General features: G+C 49.6%; 1 protein-coding gene across 1 annotated transcript in view; it reads left to right on the forward strand.

Moving 5' to 3' along the window:
* tacc2 (transforming, acidic coiled-coil containing protein 2) overlaps positions 1-27,500 on the forward strand; it is a 73,822-nt gene that overhangs the window by 7,569 nt on the left and 38,753 nt on the right. The window contains exons 2-5 of the mRNA XM_062520025.1: positions 7,959-8,209; positions 10,018-10,146; positions 13,421-21,520; positions 22,915-23,022. Of these exons, the coding sequence (XP_062376009.1) occupies positions 7,959-8,209; positions 10,018-10,146; positions 13,421-21,520; positions 22,915-23,022 (8,588 nt within the window). The remainder of the gene's footprint in view (positions 1-7,958; positions 8,210-10,017; positions 10,147-13,420; positions 21,521-22,914; positions 23,023-27,500) is intronic.

Below are 27,500 nucleotides of genomic sequence, written 5' to 3' on the forward strand. Positions count from 1 at the left end.
AGGAGTCTCTGCTCCTACCAGGAGAGAGCAGCCTTGCACTTTGTTCTGGGAGAAAGCTCTGACATCACGGGCCTCTAATCTCAACACATGACAGACACACACACACACACACACACACACACACACACACACAGATATAGAGACTCAAACATTTCTCATACCATTTGCATAACTTGCCAGGGCCCGGCGAGTCTTTGAGCTAGTGAGAGCTTGTCGACTGGCTGCCTGGGGCACTTGGAGGTTTGGCTCACTCGGCTCTGTTTCTCTCTCACCGCTGGTCCGACCCGGACGGTTCTGGTTCTAGTGGTGGGACCCGACTCTTCTGCTGCTGTGTGACCTCCCGAGGATGTGAGATCAGCTCCGTGACAGCGTCTCCTCTCCCAGTGACTCCTGCTCCGCCATGGGCAACGAGAACAGCGCTCCGGACGTGCCGGTAAGGGACGGTAGCTTACCGTGCCGCACCGCAATCCCACAAGGGAACCGGCTAAACTTTGACCTGTATGATACTAGGCACTAATATCAGCGGCAGTAACCCTGGCGCTTGCCTCTCTCTTTGTGTGGACTCGAGCGGTCGCTGCGCTGGCTTGAGAGAGTCGATCTCTCCATGCATGGGGAGTTGCAACTGCTGCAGTGTGGTGTTTACCTTCCCACCCTGGTGCGGCGTGCCGGTGCTGGTGTCGCGCTGCCCTTGAGAAGCCCTGCACGTGCACGGCCACAGGGGGAGGCATGTGAGGAGCTACGGCTGGTGCACTGTGTTCTGCTGTGCTGTGCTGTGCTGTGCTGTGCTGTGCTGTGCTGTGCTGTGCTGTGCTGTGGAGCTGCCAAGCTGTGTTGCTCTTTTTAAAGGCTTTGTGGTTAACTAGCAGCACTGACTTGGTGCAGGTGCTGGCATGCTTTTTTGGGGGGTGAGTCCTGTGCAGTGTCACAGAGACATGTGGAAAAACTGAAGTGTGCCGTGTTGTAAATAAGGCTGAGAACTGCTGTTGCTCTTCTAAAGGCTGTGTGGCTAACTGTGGCTGTTAGTGCATGCAGGTGCTCATATGTTTGTTTATTTGCCAGCCAAGGCTTTGAGAGTTGACATTAACACTGAATATTTGCCAGAATGCATTTTCTTGTCCACCCCTCTGATGACAGCATGTCCAAATGTAGCTTCTCTCCAGAAGAAAAACAATCTATCAAATGAAGAGCTCTTTTCCAGAATGTTATATCCACCATTTTAATGCATTTTCATAAATCATTTTAAATGTTGTTTTCCAAGTAATTTCAGTGGACTGTAATTTATTGTTGTTATTATTTATCTTTACTCAATCAAAACAACACAATGCACTGTTATTGTATTAGCTGAAATACTCAATGTTATAACAAGACTTATTAGACTATTAGACTAATGTTTTAAAAAGGAATTGATAGTGTTTTCGAAAAGAGCTCCTCAAATGTAAGACTGAATGGTTGCTCATGACTAGCGTATTACCATAGTTAGTTTAGTAAATGCATGCCAAAGTTGACACACACATGCTAAATTAGATTAGCTTGTATGGAAGGGAAGGCTGGAAATGTGGAGAAATTAATAATAAGCCAATTCATGTTTATGTATAGCTGAAATGTCCAGTTGCAGCTCACTACCTTGGCATCATTCTGTTCATTCTGTCCCAGAATCTTTTTGTAGGTGGCAGTTAACAGAATGTTAGATTTGTAGAAGATGGTGTGATAGTGGTGATATCCCTATATGACATTATAGCCTTGTGCAACAGTAAAAACACTTTGCACACAGAAGGCTTAGAATGATCCACTGCATGGGTGGGTACTGTCTCTGAAAACACTTTGAGAGTGTGTCTGTACGCATCATCAGCAGGGATGTATGCAAGGCTTAGTACAGTACTTAGTGCAACTTGTATTATTCAGATATACTCATGAGAGTTCAGGCATACAGTATGTTCCAATTCAAATTGACATTAAGACTTTTCCGCATGTCTTGTTTCTGATCACATGTACAATGTCATGTGACATGTCATGTGATTACGATGTCTAAAGGTGTTCATACTGTACATGGGACAAAAATGTTAACAATGTTGCTGAGCAACCACCTAGATGGTTCCATGTGTTCTGGTTGGATGATCATAATAGGGCTACTCCATAAAAACTTATGACCGATATCAAGGAGAATGTACCCAGACAACAATACTCAGGAACAGTGACCAGCAACATTGCTCGAAGAGCTTCCTTGTATTTCATCAACTCTTAGGAACTCTCTAGTCACAGTGCTGTGTGTGGCCCTATGCCCTTTCGTCGATGTGTCACATGCCATTTTTACACTAGTACCCTTAATCACAGGCATGGCAGTACTCTTAACTCAAGCTTCTAGATAATTAACTGTGCTTAGTTTTACTGCACAGTATATCCCTCAAACGAGGCTTGGCCAGCCAGAAAGACTGGAATTCAGGGATTATCTTAATAGGATCAATGTAAACATTCCTTATTTGTTCTCTTACTGAGCTTGTGGTTCGTTCCTCTACCACTCTTGATCTCTTTCTTTCTCTCTTTCTCACTCTCTTAATCTGATTGCGAATTTGAGTGCACTTGGTCTGGCTCCAAACAAAACATCGCCATTTGAACATTTGTGGCATGGCATGGAATGACTCAAAGCTCCTGTTCAGTATGGTCATAATGTAATGTCTCATGTCTCCCTCCTGAGCTTCCACAACATATCATGATGGGCGATGTGTGTTTGTCTCTCTGTGCAACTCCCTCTCTCAGCCACAAGAGGGCGCCTCTGACAACGTGGTGCTCTTCCCACCTCACACTGACCATTCTGAGCCTCCACATCAGGTAGTGATTGGCCACGCTTGGCCGTGCACTGTGAATTACTGTGTGTGTGTGTGTGTGTGACTACATGTGTGTAATGGCATGCTTTTTGAACTTTTTGAGTTTCTATAACTGTCATCATGGGCCAAGAATGCACGCATGATGCAGTGAGTGGAAAAATGACAAACAGCAACAATTGCCACAACACTGCCAGATCTCTGAGCTCATTTGTAAGCAAGTGCGTCGGGCAACACAGAGACAGATGTATGTTATTGTCCCCAAGGCTTAAGATCAACCAGACTGTGGGGGTTGGACGGAGGAGAGTTGTGTGTATGTGTGTGTGTGTGTGTCTGTGGGGGTGTGTGTGTTGGTCTTAAAGGGGTGGGTGCAGACAGTTATTAGGGCCCCCTCTAATTAGGGGCCAGGGGAGCAATTTGAAAAGAGGTCTGAGTGGGGGAGGTGTACAGACAAGTGTGTGTGTGTGTATGTGTGTGTGTCTGTGTGTGCCTGTGCGAGTTCCTGAAAGCTTTGTACATGTGTGTGGCTACTGTATGCATGCATAGCTTGCTTGCTCTGGTGTGCGTGTGTGTTTGGCTATGTTTTTAGGTCACGACAGTAACCAAAGATTGACTGTTTGAAATGGGATCCCTCCAGGGGGGGTGGGGGCACCCAGATCCTAACCTTTGGTCCATTTCCCCAGCTTCCCCACATTCACCTGCAGACGGACTGATAAAGTGCAGTCCTCAGTCCTCCGTCCCTCAGCAGAAACACAGTACACAGAGTGAGAGAGAGAGAGAGAGAGAGAGAGAGGGAGAGAGAGAGAGAGAGAGAGGGGGAGAGACAAGGAGGAAAGGGGAGGGGAAATCGTCAGGGAGAAAGAAAAGTAGGAGGGGCCAACGTCTGCAGTTGTGTGGAAAGAGTTTGCAAGAAGGAGGCGGAGGAGGGAGTGAGAGAGCGAGCGAGCGAGAGAGAGAAGGGGAGGGGTGAGAAAGAGGAGGGGAGGGGAAATCCACTCAAGTTTCCTGTGGCTGCCCCGGTGTCAGTCAGTCATTCATTCAGTCAGTCAGTCAGTCAGTCAGTCAGTCAGGCAGGCAGTCAGACGCACAGACACACAGACACACAGTCCGATTGAGTCACGTCCAGCCACCACTGACCTGCCTATCAGCCAGCCTTCTCCGTGTCAGTCCCTCTCCCCCGCTCGCCCGCCCGCCTGGCTCGCTCTCTGATCCTGCAGGCTCTCGGACGCCAGGGCTGCCCTCGCAAGGGCAATGGAAATTTAGCAGGAGAGCGACAGAAACCTGGAAGAGGGAGGGTGGAGAGGACGAGAGGGATAGCGAGATACAGAGAGAGAGAGAGAGAGAAGAGGAGGAGGGGGAAGCAAGCTGACTCAGGAGCTTGGGGAGGAGTACCAGCTCCAGCAGCACCACCACCACCAGCAGCAGCAGCAGCAGCAGCAGCAGCAGCATGTGTTGCAGCACGTTTGTGCCGTCAGAGCGGATCATAACACTGAGCTTTGCGCCGGATGAGTCCGCGTGAGCGAGACAGCAGGGACAGGAGGATCTGAAGGAGCCGGAATAGAGCTCTGTTGCCAGGACTACAGCCCCTGCTCGCTCCTGCGTGTGTGTGTGTTTGTCTGAGTGTGTGTTGCTCGCCAAGCCAAGGTGAGTGTGCGTGACTGTCATCGTCATCAAGAGGTGTCTTAGACGTGCGTATGTGAGGTGCATTAGTGCTCAGGGTATACAGTATATACATCAGTGACGTCTGCCTATACGGAGACTTTGGAAACTTGAAATGAACGTGCTGCCTTTATAGTGCTTGCTACTAGACTGTGTAACAGCATGCTTTAGCAGTTAGCATGAATGTGTATCGACAGCTTACTGTCTTCTGATGTGCCATTTTAAGAGACACTGATTTGGGGCACGCACAGCACAGTGTGTTTCATGTGTGTGTGTGTGTGTGCTTGTGTCTCTGCATATATATGTATCTGCATGCATGCAGCGTGTGTGTGCTTTTCCCCCATGTGCACACAGTGACGCTGCCTGCCATAGGTCCCTGTCCTCCCCTCTCAGCATCTCTGAATGGAGGAATCCCAGGCTAGCATCCCATGCCGTTAGCACTCAGTAAGGGGCTGAAGGACACTCAGGGGTCTGCCATTCAACTTGCCTGAGCCTCGGGGGTCAAAGAGCCAGCCAGTCAATCACCCCTTTAAGAGGGAAAACAGTGGTTTACCATTAACCACTGCATGCCTCATCGCTTCTCTTTGGAGTTTGGGCTTCACCATGTCCAGCTGAGGGGGTCACATCAGTGCTATGTATTGTGCTTTTTTAAATAAAAGCATGTGCCTTAAAGCTATATTTCTATATAAAGAATGAGAAACAAGACCTATCTCCTCAGTAATTGCCTGAATGTGCTGGTGTCGTATGTGTGTTGACAGAACTCAGCAGGGGTATTTTTGGTGTAGGTGTAGTCACCGAGAGGAAACAGGAAGTTGACTCACAGAACAGATAGAGTGCCTGAGAACTCAGGTTGCGAGTGAGCATCTGTTCCGAGGTGCTTTGAAAAGGGTGCCTGTGTGTTAGAGAACAAACATGGCAGAGTTTGTTTAACTCCCAGACAGTGCCTTGACGTGAGCCCTTTACCTACTAGGACTGAGCTTTGTCAGGCTCAGTTTTTCATGCGATGTGCAGTGACTTAAAGCCTAATGCTTGTGTCTGCGGTTGCCTCTTAAGGATGTTACTCCAATTAGAGTGCACGAGTAGCTGAAGGGTTAACACAGAGAGACAGGTTCGAGTAAAGGGAGTAAAGCTACTTGGCACAGAGGGTTGAACAAAGCGGAGAGCTCATTAATATGAATAGAAACAAGAGAAAGGTTTACACTCAGATGAGAGGTTCTGGGTCAGGCTTCCTGTTGCTGTAAGGCACTGCATTGACTCTGGACTAGGTACAGTATGCCTGCCCTGTGTACAGTATGTGATGATGCAGTCATAGTGGCACACAACAAGACCAATCTCTCTTTACGGCGGAACCAAGAAAAACAAAGCACTGCCCGGTTCCTTCGGTTCTGCCCCGGTCCTGTACACGTGAGTGTAAGGTGATCCTTGGCCGTGGCTCTTTGTGCAGAAAGGCCCACAGAGAGAGAAAAGAAGAGGCCAGGCGGGGAGCTCACCGGGGATCCACATTGTGATGCAGGAAAACAGGTGCAGGAAGAGAGGGAGGGAGAGAGATATAAAGAGAGAGAAAGAGAGGGAGGGAGAGAGATAGAGAGCGAGGGAACCACACTGAGTTTTCTTAACAAGGGATTCACTTAAGTTCAGGCACCTTTTCATGTCCAGGGGCACCTAATAAAAGTTGATGCAGCAGAATGGGTTTGTCACGGGTGATTAGGATTGGACATTGGATTCCTGGGACTAAGCTTGATGAGACACCTTCAAATGATAATGGTTAGCTTAGCTAAACAAACTCTCTGCACATTTTAGTGTAGATTTTTAGATCTGGTCAGAGACAGCGAGAACTGTGGAGCAATTTGTTGCAGCAACTGATAGTGAATTATTTATACACTGATATCCTCACCTTACCTGAACCGGTTTCTGATCTGATCAGTGAGACTTGCCAGATTCTTGTTGTGTTAAGTGTTAAGTATTCAGGTCCACAAGTTCTGACTCGGTAAACCACATTTGTATGCAGCGTTCACACACACACAGTTCCCTTGATCTGTCCCCCATACCTGCACTGTTGGAATACAAACGTGAGGTTTTCAGCACCTTGTTACAATGCAGCTACCTCACCATCAGTGGTTTTCGTGGCTGTGCATGCTCTAATAAGGAACAGAGCTACTTTTAGATTCGTTGTGACCTCAATTTCTGAGGCAGTCAGTTGTTGATAACATTTGTGCGTGTGTGTGTGTGCATGTGTGTGCGTGCGTGCGTATTTGTGGGCTCGACTCTGACTTAGTTTATGCGTGAGTGAACACACTTCTCTTTTGAAAAAGTGCATCCATGTGTGCGTCGAGCATGTATTAAACAGATAGAGAGTGTGTGTAAGATGTCGGAGGGGATTCCCTTTATGGGAAGTCATAATGGTTTCTGAGTGTGCTGGGTGGTATGTCTCTAACGTAATGGCCTCGACACATGATCCAAGTTATGTGCAGGGCTGTGTTTGTAATCATATACCCCCATCTGTGAATCGATGACGGGGCCTCGGCACTCGGCAGGAGGGGAAGTCTTTCACTCTAATATGTAGCCGCAAGAGATTTATCTCCCACCTGCTTAGCCTGATATTAAACAATACGTTTCCTCATTTCAGTGGTGTTTGCAATGTCACACTTGATTCCACATTGATTTGCTGTCAATGAAACTGCAAATTGAGTAGAATAAAAAAAATGACAGACAGCCTATCGGTAGTAAGGCACGAGTATGCATGTGTTCTGAACCAAATGTGTACAGTTGTTGATTTAGCAGGGTCATAAGACATGTTTTAACACTGTTGTGTTACAACACACCTTATGACACCCTATTGCCCTTCTATTGTTTGGTAATGAAGTGTTGTGCAATGGTTGGACAGATATTGGGATTACAAACAAGCCAGACAGGACTGTTCACATCGAAGGAAAAATCATTTGTAACAGGGCGTGTTGGATCACTTCCAAGATTCAATCTGCTGTGATCTGTGTGCCTACTAATTTGTACAATGAGCAGAAATGGTTGTCAGATTAAAGCAGAGGCATTTTTGTAGGTGTCAGAATAATCAGATGTCCGCTTTGTTGGGTAAACAGCGCGATTCACGTGAGGATCCCTGAGGTCTGCCTGTGAGTCCAGTTTCGGTTTCGTGAATGTTGGACTCTAGCATGGCATGATGGAAGCCTGTGGCTGTGTAGCGTAATTTGATCTTTTGTCTCAGACAAAAGGTCAGGGTGTGTTGTATGGGATGGCTTACCTCGGCACTGTGTTAAAGAGGGTGTGTTTGTTTACTGATCGGAATAGTTGCTGAAGTGTGTGTATGTTTTGTACGTGTGTGTGTCTGTGCTCAATCTTAATCCGTGCTCCTTATGCCAGTCATCACTAACGGGCGTTGCGAGACACGATCGCAAATCCATAATCAAAGATGTCTGCTCTCTAAATGTGCCTCTCTCTCTCCGTCTGTCTGTGTGTGTCTCCCAGGCTGAAGTTCACACAGAGGGATCTGCACCGGAGGAGAGGGACGGCAGCAGGGCGGAGAACGGGACCGTCCACACCTCGCTGCCCACCGCCGCCCACGGGGAGGACGCGGCGCCGACGCGGGGCAGCCCGTCGCCACGGCCAACACGCCCCTCCGCCACCGCCGCGGACGGGGAGGAGTTTGAGTTTCCGCATGACCTGCTGCCCAGCACCGACCTCAGCACCGAGCTCGACCTCTGGGGCACATCTCTGGGGTAAGAGGAAACAAGAGTACACACACACACACACACACACACACAGAGACATGCATCAAACATGCACACACACACACACACACACACACAGACATGCATCATACACATGCACACACCACACACACACACACACACATACACACACACACACACACACACACATGGGTCTGCACATGCACAGACACACACAAACATGCTGGCAGGGACAAGTACCTACATGCCTCTTTTTCCTTCCTCATACTCATTCGCGTGTGTCAGCTTTGAAACTCAAACCCAAAGTTTTCCACTTGTGAATATGAACTAATAAACCAATCCGTCAAACAGGAAGCTATTTGCTTGCTCGGTGATAGGTGATAGTTTAACACCTGTAGTTTCATGGTAGACAGATTTCAGAGGAAGTGTTCCAAAAATAGTCATGCAGACGAGTGTTAGAGGTTAATGTGTGTAATACACCGTTGCTTCCTTGTACTCTGACCTCTGTCAGACAGTTGACTGAAGCATCCCCTCAGAGTATCTTATCTTAATTACATGTAGAGCACATCGTAGCCTCAGATATCATACATTCATCTCAGCCTTTCCATAGTGCAGTGTTTAATCTGAGGGCTTGTCATAGATCTCTATCAGAGCAGGCTTGCATTGCTTTACGTAGCTGTAGGAAATCAGTTTGCAGGGGATGAGCTATGCCTACCTGACCCAACACGCCCGAGAGTGGCGAAATCTTTACCGTGGCATTTGAGGCTAGTCAGTTAGTCTGTCAGGGGCGTGCGCTTTGTGTTTTTTTCCTTCAGAGGCACCCGCTCCATTCCATGGAAATTCTGACGAGCCCAGAGGACTGAGATACCAGCGTCAGGCTTAGGGCTGAGAGACTCCAAAAAAATAAAATAAAATAAATACCACATGACTTGTGATCATGGAGAAAACAATAAAAAAAAACGTCACAGTTTCCCTGCTCGGAAACGACAAAGCCCCAGAAGTGCTCTCGTTTGGCCTGTCTGTCTGTCTGTCTGTCTGTCTGTCTGTCTGTCTGTCTGTCTGTCTGTCTGTCTGTCTGCCGGTCCGTCGGTCGGTCGGTCTGTCCGTCCAGGCTGCGTCACCGTCATGAGAATTTAAGATGAGGCGGCACGGCGGCGTCGTTCCCAGGGTGACCTCACCTCTCCTCAATGTCACAGTCGTTTGTCACTGTCCAACGGCAGCTCCGACTTCATATCCATTCATTTTTTAAATGCGGACCACAGAGAGGGAGGTCGCTGGCAGGACAGGCTTTGATGTTGAGAAAGAGAACTGACTGACTAACAGGAGACTAGACTGATAGCTTAAACAGAGCTCTGTGGATCCTCATTGTTTGCAATAGTCATGACCGATTAATCATTAAGCCATGATGGGAATAAGAAGAGATGTTTTCCTTTCCCCCCCAATATGAGCAGATAATCAGTGTACTTTGAACCTCATCGCACAAGATCACTACAGCTGTTCTAAGCTTAGCGCAGCCAGTCTATGATGTGTGAATTGAAATCATATTTAATGCGTTTGACAGGTTTGTTGTAGGGTGCAGAGCTTGACTAAACATGGTGGTCCACGGGTTGAGTAGTAGTAGGATTATACAGCAGTAGTAAAATAGGAGGGTTTCAGGACTGCACTATTGAGTCACCTGGAAGTACTTGAGCCAGTGTTTACTATGAATGGAGGATACTGTTTGATATTATTCCTCTATAATTATTTCTCCCCTGTGTGTATGTGTGTGTGTGTGTGTGTGTGTGTGTACGTACACTTGTTTCTTGCGGTGCGTTGTAAACACCCATATGTGTCAGGAGTGAACAGGTGAGCTCAGGTGGAATGAAGAGTGAGACAGTGACACTGTCTGGCCCAGCGAACCCTCTCTTGGCTGGGCTGCAGCACTTCGTGGATGTGAGCGCGCCGCTCCTGGGCATTGTGAAGAGGTATCAGAGAACACAGCCCACCAGAGAGAGACAGAGAGACATGGATGGCTTCAGCTTGTACTGTAAAATACAAAGTAAAATCACGCACATCCGTAAAACATATTTTGCCGGATGCAAGATAAAAAAATATATAGTTTGAAGGTATCGTAAAGATCAGCACACCGAGGAGCTCCCAAAAGTATTTTTTTTTAAATTAAGTAACGTTTCGGGCTTTTGCAGCCCTTCCTCAGACTTTCAGAAAGTATTATACTGTAGTATAAAAATATTTTTGGGAGCTCCTCGGTTTGTGTATCTTTACGATACCTTTGAGCTTGTATATAATGACACTTGTATGGCCTGAGCAATCATCAGGTGCCTCCGTCTGCATCTGGGCACACCTGAAACACATGCCATGCAGTGGAGCTGTTCCACTCTTTTTAATAGCACTATTTCAGATTGTTAATTTGATGTAGACAGCGTCCTGCTGCAAATTGCAAGCTGTTCAGGTATGAATATTGCATACATACATCGCGATCGATCTGGCCGTGCATCTCTCTCTTCCTCTCTCACTTTGTGTTCAGGATGTGAGTGCATTGATTTGCAGTGGTTTGTGAGTAAGGACACCCCTGAAGTGTGCCTAATTGTGTGGTCTTGAGTGAGCTTTTTGACTACCTTCTGTCGTTCTGTTCTGAGTGATGAAGTTTTTTTTCTCCCCGGGGGCCCGTGTCGGCGATTTTTTGCTGATGCCTGTTGGCTTCCTTTTTACCTGACCTGGCCGCTGTCTCTAACACCAATGCGCTTCGTTTGCTGTGTGGCTTTGCGGTGTGGTGAACCTGGCTTCAGTCTGCACGCCGCCGCCGAGCGTGTTTTCCGTCAGAGGCTGGCGCGCTGCAGGAAAAAAAAAAGTTGTTGATCACCATGACAGCCGGCGTAAACGAAGCGGCTGTGGAAACAGCTTCAGAGAGAGTGGCCGCCGCCTGTCCACCCGCCTGACTGCCTGCTCAGTGTTTGACTTGTAACGCTATAACTCTCCTCAGCTTTTGGAAAGCAGGCTTATGGCCACCTCAGCCCAATGCATTTAACTGCTGTTCTGGTACATGGGATAGTGCCCACAAAGCCTTCAAAGAGTTCAGATGAGCAAGGTAAGGAAGTATTAAAGCCGTATACATGACAACAGTACAAACAGAAAAAAGGCCTTTATGGGCCCAGGTGCTTTCACCAGGGGACTTCCCATGTGGAATGCAGCCGTTGGATGTTTGTGTACTGTATGCCTGGTGTGTTTTTGCTGTGTGTTTTTAGTCTGTGGATAAATGTATAGCCGCCACTCACGCCCGTTTGATTCTCAGAATTAAGTTTACAGTGGCAAGGGAAATTACATGATGGAGTGTTGCAGTTAGAGGAAATAGCCTGTTAGTGGGGGGAGAGAGACATAGATGGAAGGAGAGAGAGAGAGAGAGAGAGAGAGAGAGAGAGAGAGATCAATTTAGCAACATATTCAGAATGAGAGATGTGGAAAGTGAGAGATTGAGAAACTGAAAGAGTAGTGACGTGAAGAACGAGAGGTCTGGTTAATCCCTGCCTGTGCCAGAGCCCTGCGGTGCAGTGGGGACCTGCTGAGTCTGTGCAGTGCGGACGGAGAGGCGTCTGTGTGCCAAGAGGCCTCGGTCTGCCCCAAGCCTGGCAAACAGGCCGTAGTATGAGCTGAAGCCTCTTCCTCCCCTCTCTTTCTCTCTCTCTTCCCCCTTTCTCTCCCTCTCTCTCTCCCTCTCTCTCTCTTCTATCCTCTCTCCCTGTCTCTCTCTCTTTCCCCTTCTCTCTCTTTGACCCTCTATCCCCTTCTCTCTCTCTCTCTCTCTCTCTCTCTCTTTCTCTTTACCTCTATCTCTGTGTCTCTCTCTCCTTCCCAGCAGCTGCCGTAGTGTGTCATTAAAGCCATTTAAACGGCTCCTCTTTGAGAAAGAGAGTGAGAGACAGAAAGAAAAACACTGAGGGGAGTGCCAGTCTTTCATCTGTGCAGGGATCGGTTAAGGATTTAGGCAGGCGGGTAGGGGCGTGGTGTGGTGTGGTGTACTGTGGCTTGTTGTCAGGGTAGAGGTTGCTTTGTCAGGGAACTCCTCTGGAAGACAGGTCACATGGATGGCATATCATCCAATTAGAGACTTGCTTGGGTAATGATTTTTTTAAGTGTTTTTCCATTTGCGGTTTAGAATGAACTATAACTCTGGATTTGCAATGACAGACAAATATCCTCTAGGTAAATCTGTGCTGTCACAAAATGGAGGCCTGTTGTGCGTCATATTTACTTAACTGGAAAGCCAATAAAGCAACATGGCGACCCTCCTTGTTGTTAGACTTACATTGTGACTCAGCAGTCATGATTCTGCACCTGCCTTTGAGAGGCTGATTGTCCTAGTAACTGCGCTTTAGTGTGTGTGTGTGTGTGTGTGTGTGTGTGTGTGTGTGTGTGTGTGTGTGTGTGCGTGTGTGTGTGCGTGTGTGCGTGTGTGCGTGTGTGCGTGTGTGTCTGTAAGAGAGAGAGAGCTCTGAGAGAGAGCTAAATTGCCAATCTGTGTGTCCAGATTCCCATTAGGGTTAGTGATGGATGGGGGAAGCATTGACCCTGATCTTAGTAACATCTGTGCATCTGTGTGTCTGCTTGTGTGTGTGTGTGTGTGTGTGTGTGTGTGTGTGTGTGTGTGTGTGTGTGTGTGTGTGACAGAGAGAGTAAGTGTGTGTATGCGTATGATTAGGGTTTGTATACTGAAAAATAGAGTAGAAAGACATGGAAATGAAGAAAATTACAGAGACTGTGCAATGAAATGTCTTGTGGCTGTGTGAGTGTACAGTACATGACGTGTGTGTGTGTGTATGTGTGTGCTGTGGCCTGGCCTGTGCCTCTGATCAGTGTAAGTTTGCTGTGGTGCTGTGATTATGATGCAACATGTGTGGACTGCAGTGGGAGTGTGCCTGCATGACGCTCTTACCCCTTTCTCCGACTTATGGGGGAAGAGTTTGCAGTGGATTGCAGTGAAGTGTTTCTGCATGAAGCTTTTGCCCCATCTTTATAGTATGGGGTGGGGGTGGGGGGGGGGGGGGGCAATTGAGTGTTGACGTGGAGTGACTCTGCATGAGGCTCTGTTGCCCCATCCTCACAGTGTGGGAGGCAGGGCAGTTTTTGGATTGCAGTGTGTGGCTTCTGGCAACCGCAGCTATTGCCTTGACTGACCATCAGCTCTGGCCTGATGCTAACTTTGTCCCCAACGACCTCTCCCGGTTCTCCTCTGTCCTGGATCAGCAGCCCGCAGAGTGACCCAGTTCTCAGCGGCAGCCCCCCGCTCCCGACCGGCTCTCCCTCTCCGCTTGCGCAGGAACAGCAGCCCACTCCGCCCCTGTCCTCCTCCGAGCAAATTAACTTGGAGCTCCAAGCCGCCTTCCAGGAATGCGAGCAGCAAATGGCCTCGCTCGGAATGTCCTGCCAAGCGGCAGACACGGCAGCAGCGCCCGGCCAAGCCGCTGGCAGGTATCCGCCGTCCGAGGCCGCGACTAAAAAGGAAGGGAAGAGAAAGAGAAGGAAGAAGAAAGGTGTGAGTCAGAAAGTGGCAGCGGCCCAGCCGGGGCGTGAGACAGATCTCCAAGGCAACGGTGGAACTCAGTCAAGCAGCGAGGCTACTGGGCAGGAGGAGCCGGTCAATTTCAGTTTCAAAAGCTACATTTTGGGCCACGATAATGGCAGCGAACGGGACAAAGAGCCTAAAGATTCAAAGGTGAGTGGAGACACAGCAGAACAAGGGGCGGCCTGTCTGCCAGGGACTGAGATAGGATCAGAGGCTGAAACAAATGCAGTATTGAAACAGGAACAAACTGATGTTTGTTTACAGCCAGAGACTGCGGAAAAGCCCTGTAGCACCACATCAGAGGGAATGCAAACTCACGACTCAAAACTACCTGCGAAAACAGATGGACCTCTGGCAGTAGTAGAGGAAAAAGATGAGCCTGTGCAGAGAAGTGTAGGCAGCAAAGCCAGTACAAGCTTTCCCCCAGACTTTGCTCCAGTGGAAGACAGCCTTCCGTGCAACACGGAGCCCAAGAAAGAAGAGGATTTGGTGAAGCGCTCGGAGACAGACAACACGGCAGCTGTGGGTGAGCTGTCACAGGTTGAGTCAAAGCAGCTCTCGGAAGCAAACCTCTTCCCAGAGACAGAGACAGCCTCCCCAGCAGACCCAGCCCTGTGTGTGGACACACGTGTTGACGAGCAGACTCAGTCACGGGCCGAGACGCAGACACAGCATGCGCTGGCACAGACAAGCAACGCTGAGACAAAAGACGACAAATTGCCCGGCGACATCGCACAGTCCCCCGAGGCGATGGGGTCAGATTTAGAGGAACAGCTGAGGGCCCAGAGGGAGGGGGGCGACATCTGCCCCCCATCGCCAACCTCCGTGTCCACCCTGGCTCATATTACCCTCCCTGAGAGTTCACCTGCCCTCTTATTGGCCTCCGCTCCGGAGCTGAACCAGCCAGCTGACCACAGCCAGACAGATGGGTCTCGCACAGACACATCAGAGCCGGAAACCCCACCCTGCCGCGACCGGTCAATAGCTGGGGTGGGAAATGACCATAGCGCGGCGAGAACATCTGCCTCCGAGACTGCGCCGATTGATCCGAGCTGTCCCGGAGCTGCCGATGAACATAGGACTCCTGAGGGATCACAGCCATTGACATGTACGACACATCAGAGCAGCGGCACACTTCCTGTGAAGTCGGAAGATGAGTCAGACGCCCACAAAGAAAGATTAGACAGCCAGTGTCAGGTCGAAGCACAGCAACAAGACCCAAGTAAAGCATTTGCGTTTAACCCAGAGAGCACAGGACCCCACAACCAAGAGAAAACACTCACAAAGGATGGCACACCTTTAACTCACCCACCAAAGGAAGCACCCAGTGATAACCAGGCGGACAGCAGTTCTATTAGCCCACCTGCCCAGCTGCAAATAGAGCAGGAAGAGAAAGAGACTCTGAATAAAGAGCAAATGCCCTCCCTGGACCCGCTAGCTCTCCTCCAGGTCCAGGGCACTGTGGGCAACGAGCAGGAGGAGAAGGCGAGCGCCCTCAAAGTGGTTTCTGCGGAGGCTGCTGCTGCTGCTGCTGATTCCGCCGCGTTGCCACTGACAACACCCACGATGCCAGAAATGATAGAAAGCGAGGGAGAGCGAGAGGAGGCGAGAGGCGATTTGAGCGAGGCGGACGCAACACTAAAAACTGTGTCAGATACGGAGGCAGCAGTCGGAGCTTCGTCTCGAAGTGAGTCGCACGAGCCTCCGATCCCGACACGAGAGCGGGAGGAGAGTGAAAGCCTCCCTGTCAAGCAGCCCGAGCCCTCGTTAATCTACTCTCAGATTAATTGCTCACCTGCATTGAAAGCGGAAGAGAAGGAAACTGCCCTTAACAGTGTCTGTAGCAGCAGCAGCAGCAGCAGCAGTAGCGGCAATAGCAGCAACAAAAGAGGCTGTAGCGGTAACAGCCAACTGCCACACAACTCAGTGGAGAGTGAGGAGAAGGGAGGGGGACAGCCAGCAAACAGCTCCCCAGGGACCGACGCGCTCTCACCAGCTGAGGAAGGAGAGACTAAATCACTCCCGACGGAACACCAGATCCTGACCAGCGCCAGCACTGACCCTCCAGGGCTTCAGAGAGGACTCACCAGCAGCCAGGAAGATAGCGCAGGAAGATTGGAGAGAGTGGGAGAGAGGGAGGGAGAGAGACTGACAGAAAAGCAGGAGGAGGAGGAGGAGAAGGAGAGGGGGGAGCAGAGAGGAGGTGGAGCGGAGACTTCACTCAGACAGCCAGCAGTGGGTCCGGCCAGCGGGGTGTCACTGACGACGACGACAGCGACAGACACAGAGACGTGTCCGCTCCGCGACGCTGCCACAGAGCCACAGGCAGAATCGCACCACCACCACCACCACAACCACCACCACCACCACCACCACCAACACCGCCGGAGCAGCGGTGAGCTCATCGCTGTCATCTCCGCCGAACAGGGCTCTCTCCCTCCTCCTCCTCCTCCTCCGCTGGCTGGTGGCGCAGGCAGCTCGGACTCGTCCAATCACTCTCCGCTTCCCCCGGCTCTAACAAACTCTGCCGATTTGCAGAAAAAAGAAGCAGAAGGGGAGCGAGAGGCTGAGTTGAATCGGTGCCTGAGCACAACAGCAGAAAAGGAGGGGCTATTCAGTGCCGCTCTGCCACCCAGAGAGGAGGCTGGAATACAGAGGGCTTCTTCAGTCGGTGCCGGCCAGCAACAGGTAGATCAGCCTCTCAGCGACTCGACGCAGCCGCTACCGGACGCCGGGGGCCCGCAGCCCCCCGAGAGCACGACGTCGATAGCGCCGCCGCAGCCTGGTGAGCCTCAGGCCAGCATGTGGGAGACTATTGGCAGCTACAGCAGCGCGGGGAGCATCTTGAAGGCGAAAGACGGGAGACGCTCGCCGGCCATGCCCACCGTTGCCAACGTCACGCCGGTGGTGTGCGCCTCCTTGCCTCCGCTGATGGTGCACGAGAGCCTGCGCCACCCGGTGACGGAGACCACCTTTGGCCTCCAGGAGTACTTGGGGGCGCAGAAGCCTGAGGTGGTGCCCCCTCAAACACAGCCGCAAACAGCGGACAAGAACCTCAAGGCGCTAAAGGAACCTCAACGCGAGAGCAGTGCAGAAAAAGAGCATGGAGCGACAGAGAAGGAGAAGCAGCCTGGAGGTGAAACAGCGAGTGCTGGTCTCGCGGAGCCCAGCCAGCAGCCAGACAAGCAGGCAGCAGAGTCAGCTTCCTCTGCTGAAAAGACAGGAGGGGCACCGGACGCACCTCTGCCTGCTTCTCGGGAGAAAGGAAGTCAGGAAGTGTGCGTCGATGTTTCACTCAAAGCTCAAAGTCAAAGTGCTGACTCTTCCAAGGATGGTGCTGATGGGGGTCAAAGGTCAGATGCTATAGAGGTCACAGGTGATACGGCAGCTGACCGCATGACTGGTTCAGAATACAGCATGAGCCAAGGGGATATAGCATGCCAGGAAAGAGAAGAAAGCAAACATGAGGGAGATTCTGAATGTCTGAAGAATAGCAATGAGCAGAAAGAGGAAAGTGAAAAAGCAGCTGATGTCGTCGGGTTGATAAATGATGGTGTTGAAAGAGCAGTCGGCAAAAATTCAGAAAGCACTGATGGGTTAGTAAATGATGCCGTGATTAAAGAAATCCCTGAAGAAAGAAAGCTTGCTGTTCAGAACTCAGACAGTATGAATGTGCAAAATGAAGAGAGCCAGCAAAAAGTAGATAATGAGAATGTGAATACGGGTGAAATGATAGGAAATGATGCTGTATCTATATGTGCTGATGCTGACAGCCTGGCGGGGCCTCAAAAGGAAAGTAGGAAACACGAGGGTGAATCTGCAAATTTGGCCAGCGATCAATTAAACCGGGGGCCAGGCTCGGAGTCATCAACAATGGTGCCAGCGGAAACAGCCCCGGCTGAATCAGAGTCTGTTAAGTGTGATTTACAGCCTGTCTCCTCCGCTGCTGTTGAGCCCAGCGCGGACAGCCCTGCCACAGATGACGCTCTCAGAAGTCCACCTGACGCTCCCCTGGTTCTGCGACCCTCGGGGGAGGTGACCGCTGACACGCCACCTGTGACCTCCGACGAATTAGAGACGCCGGTCATAACCACTGATGAGACTGATTCAATAACGCCGCACAGCGCGGTCAGCCTGCCTATGCAAAAGCTGGACCCTCTGCCCCCAGCTGGCCCGAGTCTGGAGGCTGTCACAAGCACTGCAGAGTGTCCTGCCCCGTCCTCTACAGACTTCTCTCCCGTGGCTGCCGCGGCTACTGAGCCGGCTGCCGTGCCAACCATTGTTCTGAAGCCTCCGGGCCCCATGCTGAGTCACTGGGAGCTTGTAAACGAGTGCGATATCACCAGTGCCAGGGAGAAAGAGAGGGAGGAGGAGGAGGAGGAGGAGGAGGGGAGTGGGGGACCGCTGTCCAACACCACCAGCACATCTAATGGCCCATCACGTACGGAGGAGAGGCAGGATGGAGTTCCGATGACGCACGCCGTGATAAGTGAGGATACAGCCAGCAGGAGTGCCAGGGATTATGACTCGGCACAAGGACAGGGGGAAGCGGAGAGAATCGCTGCTGACGCTCCTTCTCCACCTGTGAATGCCGTATCAGAGGAGAGGGATTCTCGCTCTGCAGCGCACGTCTTCTCCGGCAGCAGCGGTAACGCTGAGGAGATAAGACCGTGTGGCAGTTTGTCAGGGGGTGGTGGTGCGAAGTCGGCCTGCGACACAGGAAGTCAGCGGTCAGATGCCACCAGTGAGAGTGTGTCACTCCCTAATAACAGTCAAACCGAAGACTCTGCAGTCACTTTGCCCATGCTCCCTAGCAACAGCCAGGCTGAATACTCAATGGCTGCATCCACTGGGAGCATTCCACTGGTCAGTGGCCCAGACACAAAACCTGCCAGGACAGAGAAACCACTCGAAGATGAACAGGACTCTTTGGCAAAAGTAAGCATTTCTGAGAACTCGTTTGATGACAAATTACTTGACACCCCTTCATCTATTTCAACAGACAGCACAGACACAAAGAGCCACGTAAAAGAGCAGGTTATGGTGAATGTTCCAGGCTGTGCTGACCAGCCCCTCAAGGCTGACCTCATCATTAGTGGTCATAGCATCAGCACCGAGCAACCAGCCAGTATGCCCTCCAGTATAAACAAAGAAGCAACACAGCAAGGAAAGGGAGAACTGGAGGAAAACCTGCAAACCTGCACAGGAACAGCGAAAACAAACAGGCTTGAAGCAGAGAGTGTTCAGGGAGTTCAGTCTGAACACAAGCAGGAGGAGGGGGAGAATAAACAAGCATGGATCGTGTTGAATGAAACCGAGGGAAACCAGACCAACTCAGCCGAGCACCTGGGAGACACACAGGAGAAAAAGAACACACTGGAGAAGCAGGGAGAGACTGATTCAAAGCAAAGAGAAGGTAGAGTCGAAACACAAACAGAGGAACAGGCGGCAATGCTTGAAAGCGTTGAGAATGACAGAAAAGTAAGCACTGAAGAGAAGCAGCGAAACTTGCTGACTCCTGACCAAAGCGAGGAAAACAAACGACCGTCTGACAACAGCTCTTCGCGGGCGGACTCGGACTCTGCCGAACGGGCGGTCAGCCGAAGCGAGGTCTTGATAGAGTCCGCTCATCCGTCCTCAGATCTGAGCTTTTCCTCCTCAGAGTCGCCCGTTGAGATTCGCTCAGATAAAACCCTGAGCGAGGCCGACTCAGCACATGTCCCACAGATCGACGCTCAGCCCCAAGATCAACAGGAAGAGAAGCAGCAGCAGCAACAACAGCAGCATGATCAACAGAAGCAACCAGAGCCTGAGAGGAATGTCACAGAAGGGGTGTCGGAGGAGTGTGGAAGTGTGTGTCCTGCGCTGGATGACCATCATGCCTCGCCGCAGCTGGTGGAAGAAACAGCCGAGGCCGGGAGCACCGGGGCCAGCCAGAGACCTTTGGAGGAACAGCTGGAGCAGGTTGAGCCCCGGCGCAGTGAGATTAACGGTGCAGGAGGAGAGAGAGAGGAGCACGGAGTCGGTGGAGGAGTTGGGGTGCCCCCGACTCTGGATCTCCCCGTGTCCGAACCCACGGTCAGTCAGGATCTCTCATCTGGCGTGGAAGAGAAGGGCTCCGGTGACGTCGCAGCGGAAGAAGAGAGGGAAGAAGGTCAGAAGTCAAAGGTCACAACAACAGTTAATGAGGGTGAGGAGGTCAAGCTGGAGAGGCAAGAGAACACTGCTGCCTCTGTGTCACAAGGAAGTGACTGTGAACTGGCAGTGTGTGCTGTATCATCGCAGGCCAGCGAGACTGAGCGTGAGGAGACACACATACCTTACCCGAATAAGGCCACCGAGGCGCCTGTGACAGACACCAGCTCTCCTTCCGTTAACGGCAGTCCCTCTCAAAGAGAGACAGAGCTTCAAACGGACGAGCAACAGCTATCCATTCAAATCACCCACAGCAACAGCAATAGCAACAGCAACAGTCACGTCAGTCTGGCTTCTAGCACAACACAGGAGGCCTCTGTTCCCATAACCTTTGAACCCGAGAAGCGGGAAACGGCTCCCATTCGACCCCCCACTGACCCTCGCTCTGATTCTCCCAGTGAGGCTCCTCAGCACCCCGTCTTGGACGGCAAAGGCGAGAGTGTTCTCCCTGGGGGAACTGACACAAACGCAGAAAGCTCCTTTAAAGGGGAATCTGCTGCAGAGCAACAGGCCTGTCGTACTGAGCCTACAGTAGCATCAGCAGCGCCCACACAGCAGAGCGAAAGTGTTCCGGCAAAACTGGAGCAGCGGGGGGTGGAGGACACGTGCACCCCCCCACCCCCACCCCCACCCCCGACCGAGAAAGCAGACACGGGGGAGCTGGTGCAAAACACAGCTGCTGGCTCCACACAGGAGCTCCCCGAAGCACAGAGCCGCAGCCCGGGCCCAGACATCAAACAGCAGGCCAGAGCCGGGGAGGCCGAGGCGGCTCCGAACAGCGAGAGCAGGAAGGAAGAGACGGGGCAGAGGGACGCGGAGGAAGACGATAAGCCGGACGAAAACAGGAAGCTCGTAAAATCAACCGAGAATGCCCTCGCTGGCGTCCCGGTGTTGTCCGGCGACAAAGACGTTCTCCCACAGGAAGGCGGAGAGGGAGAGCCCTCTGTGTGTCATGTCGTCGAGAAGGTGGAGGAGAGCGCAGTACTGTCCACCAAACCAGAGGACGCTGTCTCACGCCAAACAGTCACAGGTGATGGTCAAGCGGAGGAGGAGCTGGTCACAGACGCTTCTCCTGCCCCAAAAGCCATCCCAGAGTTCCCCGACGCCATTCCAGACACGAGTCAATCTGTTTCCTTGCCAACTGATCCCCTAGACAGCTCTGCTAGTACAGTCGGTTCTGACTCCAAGTCTGACCCCAATCAAGGACCCTCAAAATCTTTCATTGAAATGTTGCGTGAAGGTGCTTTGGCCACAGAGCCCTTCAATTCCACCGATAGCAAATCCGAAACCTCAAATGACGATCTGATCTCTGCCCCCATCACAAGCGACGCGAATGTAAACAGAGGTTCTGATAGCAAAGATGCCTCGGCTCCGGCCCCAGTCTCAGGCCCAGAGCCGAGGGCAGACTCGGCAGGGTCGGCGGGGTCGGCGGGGTCGGCAGGCCCTGGGCCAGAGCGCCAGGCCGAGGAGCCGAGTGGTGGCACAGACTGGCTGAGGGCGCTCAGAGACGCCGCAGCGCAGCAGGCACACACTGCGGACCAAGACCACACAGCAGCAGGCCACTCTGAGAAAAGCACTGGAAGCAGGTACCTACAGTACACACACCAAGTGTGTGTGTGTGTGTGTGTGTGTGTGTGATTCACTGGGTGCGTGTGACTGGGTCTGAGTGTGTGTGTACATGAGAGAGAGAGAGATAGAGTGTGTTGGTGTGAATGTGTGTCAGTGACTGAGTGGGTGTGTGTTAGAGAGTGGCAAGGCTTACAGATGCACTTGGTGCATCTGATCCGCGAGGCTGTTTATAGAGCTGAGGCCTGTGTGTAAAAGAAGCGAGCAGATATACTTTCCCACACACTCGCAAAAAATAGCTCCGGAGATCAAAACCACAAATGTTTTCCATGCGTTTACCATCCTGTTCCTCATGTCAAGGAAATGCTCTTCATAACCAACGTTATTGAATTACTCTCAACAGAGCAATGGCATTGAAAGGTCATTTTGCCTACTCATGGATGAGTCACTGTGCTTGGTGGTGAACACTGAGCGGATAGGACGAGAGCCTTTTAGAGGCGGTGTGGCTCTGTGGTCAAAATAGCAACACAGAGTAATGTACTTTCCTACTGTACATGCTATGCGTCACCTATTCTCTCTTAATATCTGTAATCAGATAATTACACAAACTTACACCTTCAGTTCCAGCACTGCAAAATAAATTATTTAGAAAACTGAAAAAAAAGTAAGAAAATATTTAGAGGATTCTGAGAGGTCTCTGAAAGGTTGTCTTGACAGACCTCACAAAGCAAGTAATAGACTGTCTCTTAGACGAACATTTCAGGAGAATAAGTTACCTGGGAGTTACCTGAGTTTGCCATTGTTTGTTCACCGCACCCAAAAACTCATTTTGTGATTACTCACATCTATTTAAGATTTAGCGGAGTGACAGGTCACTTGAAGAATCCGTTTTAAATTAAATCTCTGCATGTTATCTGACGTAAGTTCACAGTGATGATATCAGCACATGAAATGTGGAAGTCTGAATATGAATGAGGCACACAAACACAGACCAGATGACCACTGCATCTGAATGGAAATTGAATGGAATAAGAACCAGTGCAAGCCATTATCTCTGTGAGGGTGACATCAAGTCTGACATCAACTCATGCCCTGTTTAGGATTTGAATAGGCCTATTATTCTGAACACACAAACTCACACACACACACAGGGTGCTGTTGAGTTTGGGGACAGCAGAGGTTGATGCTAGTTTTGCACAAACCAGCAGCAGAGGAATATAGATGGTAAGCCTTATACCACTTTAAGTTTAGGTTTATTAGACTATTATTAGTTGTGAGGTTATTAAAGTGTAGTGCTAATATAATAATACCCTGGTTGTTCCTTCCCCTCTGCTATCTCTCTCTCTCTTTCTCACTCTCTCTCTCTCTCACTCTCTCTCTCTCTCTCTCTCTCTCAAATCTGTTGACTTGGCAGACCGATTCCGTCCCTGGACTCTCCTCAGGGTGAAGAGTTCTGCACCCCCACTGAAGAGATCGCCCCTCCTGTGGTAGAACAGGCGGAGGAAGCCCGCTCCGATTCCAGGTGAGTCCGGTTGCCTCTCAATAGACACATTCAGTGACTCTCACTCATGTTAGTTCTAATATGCTGATGTTGGGGAAAGGTTTTCATCTCCCCTCCATGCTGCATATTTATTGCTAATGTAATATGTATGATGGGTCATGCACTGTTTCAAATCTTTGACTTGGACGGTCTTGAATATTTGATAGTCTTGGATATTTTATCTAATTTGACAGCACAGTAACATGTCCTTCTTGACCGAGAAGAAACTTACCCAGGGATGTTATTGTCACTCCAAAAAGGGTGAGAGTCGAGACTTTGCTTGTGTTAATGATAAACAACACATTCCAGAAAGACTGGAAGGACTGTTTTATTATGGACACAGTCTTGGTTGAGAGAGCTGGTGATAAACTGCTACTGCTTCTCATCTGTGTCCACAAGGTCAATGGTAGCAGGAAAGTTAAGTAAAAGTAAAGTGACTTGTATTTAAGCAGACTCTTTTATCCAAAGTGACTCACGAAGTCAGGTTTGGGAATCAAAACATGGGTTAGCTTATTGCCACGTGGCAATGCAACCACTGCTCCAATCAAATACTGTATATCTTGTTATAGCCTCGAGTTTACAGAAAACAAATGTGTATAATTTTGTGTCTTTTCACTGCTGGATAGTATGCTTGATGTGCATTTAAGCTTCTCTCAAAAGGCTTCTGAAAAATACCACTTCCACATGCTGTCCAGATGGCTTGAGACGTGTATACACACACACACACACACACAAACACAAACAAGGAGATGAGATTAAAATAATATCTTGTGTCTAATCCCCGATTTGTAAACATCTGGATGTCACACTTGGAGCAACGTGGAGGAATATAACGAGATTGTTAAATTAATGACTGGGCTAGACTAACAGGTCATGTGCGGTCCTGCGGATAACTCTTGAGTCGTGACAGTAACTGGTCGTCCAGGGTTTAGCAGACCGACAGCATTATCCTGTAAGGGCTGGGGCAGCACAGTCTGTTCCAAATTAAAAGTTTTACATAAGTGTCCAGTCTGTGAGAGATGTTCTTGGAGTCCATGGTGCTCATCATATCTCCCGCATTAAAAGGGGATGAGTGGGCAAGCCTCTAAGCCCAGTCTTTAAGGCTTCTCATCTCCAGACATTAGGACATAGTTCTCCTGCAACTGTCGGTTGACATTTTCTTGTCCACCCTCTGAAATAAGTATTGTTTTATTTCAGACTAGGCTTACATCTGACAATCTAAATGTTGCATTACTCAGGCATGTGAGCATTTTGAAATTGTTTTGTCTTCGGCTTGTCATCACATTTAATTATTGGTACCACCACACATTATTCTTTTAGTTTGTCTCTCTGTCTGGCCATCTTTCCCTGACTCTGTCTCTGTATTAGTCTTTCTGTCTGTCTTTCTGTCTCGCTCTCTGCTATGGTCTAGTCTCTATGGTCTGTCTCTCTCTCTCTCTCTCTCTCTCTCTCTCTCTCTCTCTCTCTCTCTCTCTCTCTCTTTCTAACACCATCCACATACCTCTGGAGCACTTGGTGCTTGTCAATCAGGGGACTTGTCCCACTGCACACTTCACTGGAGACAGTTTGGTCTTGGGGAGTGGTACTAAGTGTGTGTGTGTGTGTGAGAGAGAGAGAGAGAGAGAGAGAGAGAGAGAGAGAAAAAGAGAGAGAGAGAGAATGAGTGTGTGTGTGTGTGTGTGTGTGTGTGTGTGTGTGTAAAAGACAGAGGGTGAGATAAGTAGACAGCAGATAGAGTGAGAGCGTGTCACAGAATTCCTTTCTAAATTATCCCGTGCATATGTGTGTCAGGTTAAGTATATTTTTAGGGCGCATGTGTGTACTCCCGGTTTTGCCCACAGCTGGAGGCTATCGTCTCTGTCAGCCTCTCTCTATGTCTCGGAATCGGAAGGGACCCTGTGGAATTTAGTCTGACAGCATGTGTGTGTCCACATGTCTGTGTGTGTGTGTGTGTGTGTGTGTGTGTGTGTGTGTTTGCTATTCACACCAACGCCCTCACATGAGTCCATTCCGAGCAGCCTGTCAGTCCAGAACAAAAGCCATAATGCAGTCACACTTAAGCTGAGAATTTAATACTCTATGTCTATGTGTGTATGTATGTGTGAGTGAGAGAGAGAGAAAGAGAGAGTTACAGATTGGGAGAGGCTGAAAGAGAGAGTGTGTGAGAGGGAGAGGGAGGGAGGGAGAAAGAGAGGGAGTGAGTGTGTGTGTAAGTGTGTGTGAGTAAGAGAGAGAGAGAGGGAGAACAGGATTGTGAAGTGGCGTGTGTGAGGTATTTTGAGTGCGTCGTCCAGAGAGAATGGCCAAACACGTCCCGCTCCTCTCTGCCTTCTCTCCCGAGCTGGACGCAGACAACAGACATCGGGTGAGTCGTGCTCCAAGTTTGTGAAGTGTAACGCTGTTTTGTCTTCTACTCTGTGGCCTTTAATGGTGCAGCTGGGCTACTGGTTAGCACGTACAGTACGAACAGCCGTCAGGATGCTCAAGTGCGGTCACTTAACGTCTTGACACAACAGGTTGAAGGGACAGGAAAGGAGAGAGAGAGAGAGAGAGAGAGAGAGAGAGAGAAGAGAGGGAGGCAAGAAGAAGCAGAGAGAGGTCGAGAGAGTTGATGAAATGAAGGAAGGAAGGAGAGAAGATGTGTAATGATACGTGTGAAGAAATGCTGAGTTCTCAAACAGCTGGTTTTCGAAAGGAAATGATGGTGTAGTTAGTGTTATGTCCATCACTTTCTCTCTCCCTCCCTCCTCCTCCTCCTCCTCGTCTTGAGGTAAGGGGGAGTTTTGACACCTGACAGTTGGGGGAGTGAGTATGAGTGAGTTCAGACAGGCAAATGCATGTCTCCATGGAAAGGAGTGGGTGGTTCATCCTAGCTTTGACGTGTGTGTATGTGTGTATGTGTGTGTGTGCGCGTGTGTGTGTGTGTGTTTGTGTGTGTGTGTGTGTGTATGTGTATTTATACCGAGCGTGTCTTCATCTGTCCGCACACTCGCGTCCGTGCGCTACTGAATGTGCTGTGTCACAACTCCCTCGCTTAAAGCACACATCTGGAGAGTGTGTTTTGTGCCGCGTGTGTGTGTTGTCGGCACGGCGTGTCTGAACCCATCCACCTACCCACACTAACTCCTCCTGCTTTCATTCTTTCTCTTGTCCTCAGTTCTGTCTTTAAACGGCGAGCTCTGCTTTACGATGGCAGCGTCTTTTACAGAATACCTCAGGTTCCATTGACTTTATAAATGGTCAGTTCATACCATTTTTTAGTTGCTTACTAAGAATTATTGGATCATTGATTTGCTTTAGTATAGTGAATAATGCACTAAAAGTAATTGTTATATGATAGTGTAGTGTAGTATAGTGTAGTATTATAAACTTTAAGCAGTAGATTTAAGAGGAGATTTGTGTGTGTCTGTCATAAATGCATTATAGTCAGTCACTGAACTGTTTCAGTGTTCAGAAAGTTCTAGTAGCCAGTCGGATTTGGTTGTTTCTTGTGCCTGTATGACACAGTCCAACATCTTTCACTGACGTTATCAACTTTTAGACTTGGCAAACTGCCTCAGCTACGTCCATGTTGGGACTGAAGGAGTATGCAACAGCACAGGTTAAGGAAATGAGCGTGTGTTGACTTTACAGATTCAAATTCCCCTTGGCACGACAGATGCAAATCGTTTGAGTTTGCCATAATTTGTAAAATGCTCCTCGTATTAAGATAATGAGGATGTATTGCATCAGTTGCCTCACATCTCAGTGCACAGTCTTACAAAAGTCCATTTCAGCTGTTTGGGTGTGAAGGCAGCTGTAAAGTAGCTTATTGCTTCAGAAACTTGAATTCCATGAAGGTCACACCGACAAGTGTTTCTGTGGTTGGCTGCAGCAGCTGTGAAGGAGAAATGCAATCCAGCTCTATAATTATGATAATGGCATCACATATTTTTTGCTGAATTGGCCCAATTTCCTTAACAGCAAGCTGAGACAGCACTGCAGAGCACTGACATGAGTGCATTTGCTTAAACAATTTGACACACGAAAAATACTCTGGTATACGTTCTAGTAAACGTAAGAGTTGTCATGACAACGTCATCAACAGTGCCATATTGATACATGTATGTGTTTTCATAGGAGTCTACTCACATTCACAGTTGTTTGTCTGCTTAACCCAAAACAACCTTGACATTAACATGAATTCCATTAAGTGTGACTCATCACACGTTGCTCTCACGTGGCCTTTACAAGCCATGGTTGGCACGGAAACTGAGTGTGCCGAGCGAGTGTGTTGAACAAAAGTTGCCATGGTAATTGATGACAGGCTTTGGGATTATGCTGGAAGTAACAAAGCTGTTTATTACAAACACTGGGACAATCTTCCAGCATTTTTTCCAGCAATTGACAGGAATATTTTCTGAAGGAAATGGCAATTCAGCAGTCAGCACATTTAAAAAAAAAAAAAAGAAAGAAAGAAA

The sequence above is a fragment of the Sardina pilchardus genome, chromosome 18, assembly GCF_963854185.1.
Source record: "Sardina pilchardus chromosome 18, fSarPil1.1, whole genome shotgun sequence".
NCBI lineage: Eukaryota > Metazoa > Chordata > Actinopteri > Clupeiformes > Clupeidae > Sardina > Sardina pilchardus.